This window comes from Corylus avellana, chromosome ca2 (genome assembly GCF_901000735.1).
Source record: "Corylus avellana chromosome ca2, CavTom2PMs-1.0".
In the NCBI taxonomy this organism is placed as follows: Eukaryota; Viridiplantae; Streptophyta; class Magnoliopsida; order Fagales; family Betulaceae; genus Corylus; species Corylus avellana.
Window position 1 is genome coordinate 29,458,831 of NC_081542.1, and position 1,829 is coordinate 29,460,659.

General features: G+C 33.6%; 1 protein-coding gene across 1 annotated transcript; it reads left to right on the forward strand.

The window, feature by feature from the left end:
• The first annotated feature begins 685 nt into the window (after positions 1–685).
• On the forward strand, positions 686–1,438 carry LOC132169541 (probable LRR receptor-like serine/threonine-protein kinase At3g47570). Its single transcript, XM_059580563.1, has one exon. It carries the CDS (start codon positions 686–688, stop codon positions 1,436–1,438), a length of 753 nt encoding a protein of 250 aa, XP_059436546.1.
• The last annotated feature ends 391 nt before the right edge of the window (positions 1,439–1,829 follow it).

The following is a 1,829-nucleotide window of genomic DNA, read 5'->3' on the forward strand; positions in this document are numbered from 1 at the left end:
TTTTGGGTAATATAGTATTAAAGTCAAAAGTTGTGAGTTGGATTTTTACTCCATTAATTTATCTCTATTTAAATTAAATATTTCTCGTATTTACTTTCTTACATATTAAAAGAAAGTTTTAGTTCAAACGTGAGAGATATTCATTAAATGATTAAATTTATTTTTTCTTATTCGCTTAAGCTTTTGAGACAAGTAGCGATTTAATAAATTTTTTTCTTTGTTTTTGGTGCAAGATCAAAAAAGAAAAAAAAAAAATTTCGTATTATCTTTTAGGCACCTTTTGGCAACCCCCTTCACCCTCTCAATACTATTTACGCTTCATTTTTCTAAAAAAAATTAACATAAAAAGTTTTTCACTTTTTACACTATAACTAACTAACTATTATTCAGGATTAACTGGAGTTGGATAATATCCTGTTAGTTATAGTGGAAGGATATTTTTATCAACTATAACTAACTAAATATTATTCAGTTCAAATGAAACGGTAAGGACCCAACTTCCATTCCCCAAAAATCCACACTTTTTTTTCCTCTCATTTTCGGATATTGCGTTCTCCATATATTTAAGTCTCACTTGTACTCACACTAGTCCCCAACGCCTCAACCAACATACACACTCATGGAGAAAAATTCTTTCCTATTCTCCCTTTCTGTGGCCCTTCTCTTGATACATTCACAATGGAACATGGCAAGCTTAGCTATCGTAACAGTATCCAACATTACCACCGATCAATATGCTCTTCTTGCCTTGAAGGCTCAAATTTCTTATGATCCTCGTAATGTTTTGACAAGCAACTGGTCTGTCAGCTCCTCCATTTGCAGTTGGGTTGGTGTCACTTGTGGTTCCGGCCATCAACAAGTCATCGCTTTGAACCTTTCTTACATGGGTCTTGTAGGCACCATTCCTCCACACATAGGAAACCTTTCATCTCTTGTCAGTCTTAGCATCGAAAACAATAGTTTTCATGGCTCTCTACCCAACAAGTTGGCCTGTCTTTACAAATTGCAACACTTATCCCTTGGATTCAATAAGTTTGGCGGAGAAATCCCGACATGGATTGGTTTGTTAACCAAACTTCAAAATTTGTCGCTACATGGTAACAATTTCAGAGGGACTATTCCATCATCTCTATCTAACATATCTTCATTACAAACTATTAATCTTAGTTATAACCAACTTTCGGGCCCCATTCCATCCTCCATCTTCAACATATACAATATGAAAAGAATGGATCTTGCTGATAACATGCTTTCTGGTCCGATGCCTTCCATTATTTCCTACATGTCTTCACTGCAGTATTTATCATTGACAAATAATTATTTCAGTGGAAGTTTACCTTCAGAAATTGGAAACTTAATCATGCTCTCAGATTTATATCTTTCCGGCAACAACTTTGAAGGTATGCTTAATCCTACTTCTGTTGATGGATTTATATGAATAACATCATTGACTCAATATATTCTCCTTTTCTTGCCTTCTATGTGGTATCTTTCAATTGAAAGTACAATATCAGACCACACAACGAAGCAAAAGGAGTTTAGCAATTCTAGAAAAAAGAAAATTCTACTAGCTTGTGTAAATGACCCGATGGGTCGGGAGACGTGGTTGCACATGTTGGTGAAAATGAGTTAAAATACTAATGGTAACCTTTGCTAGAATTGGGTATATACGAAATTGGGCTATGTTACTTATTTATTAAAAAAATCACATCTCTAAAGTTTTTTATTTGAGATCCAAATTAATTTTGGTTTGATTCATTTCAAAAAGTTGAAAACTACTTTTCTTCATGAAAATTGTAGGAAAACTTCACTTACTATCCTTATTTATT

What these genes read in the sequence shown, in the direction of transcription:
- LOC132169541 (XM_059580563.1), top strand. Translation starts at nt 686, where the DNA reads ATGGCAAGCTTAGCTATCGTAACAGTATCCAACATTACCACCGATCAA.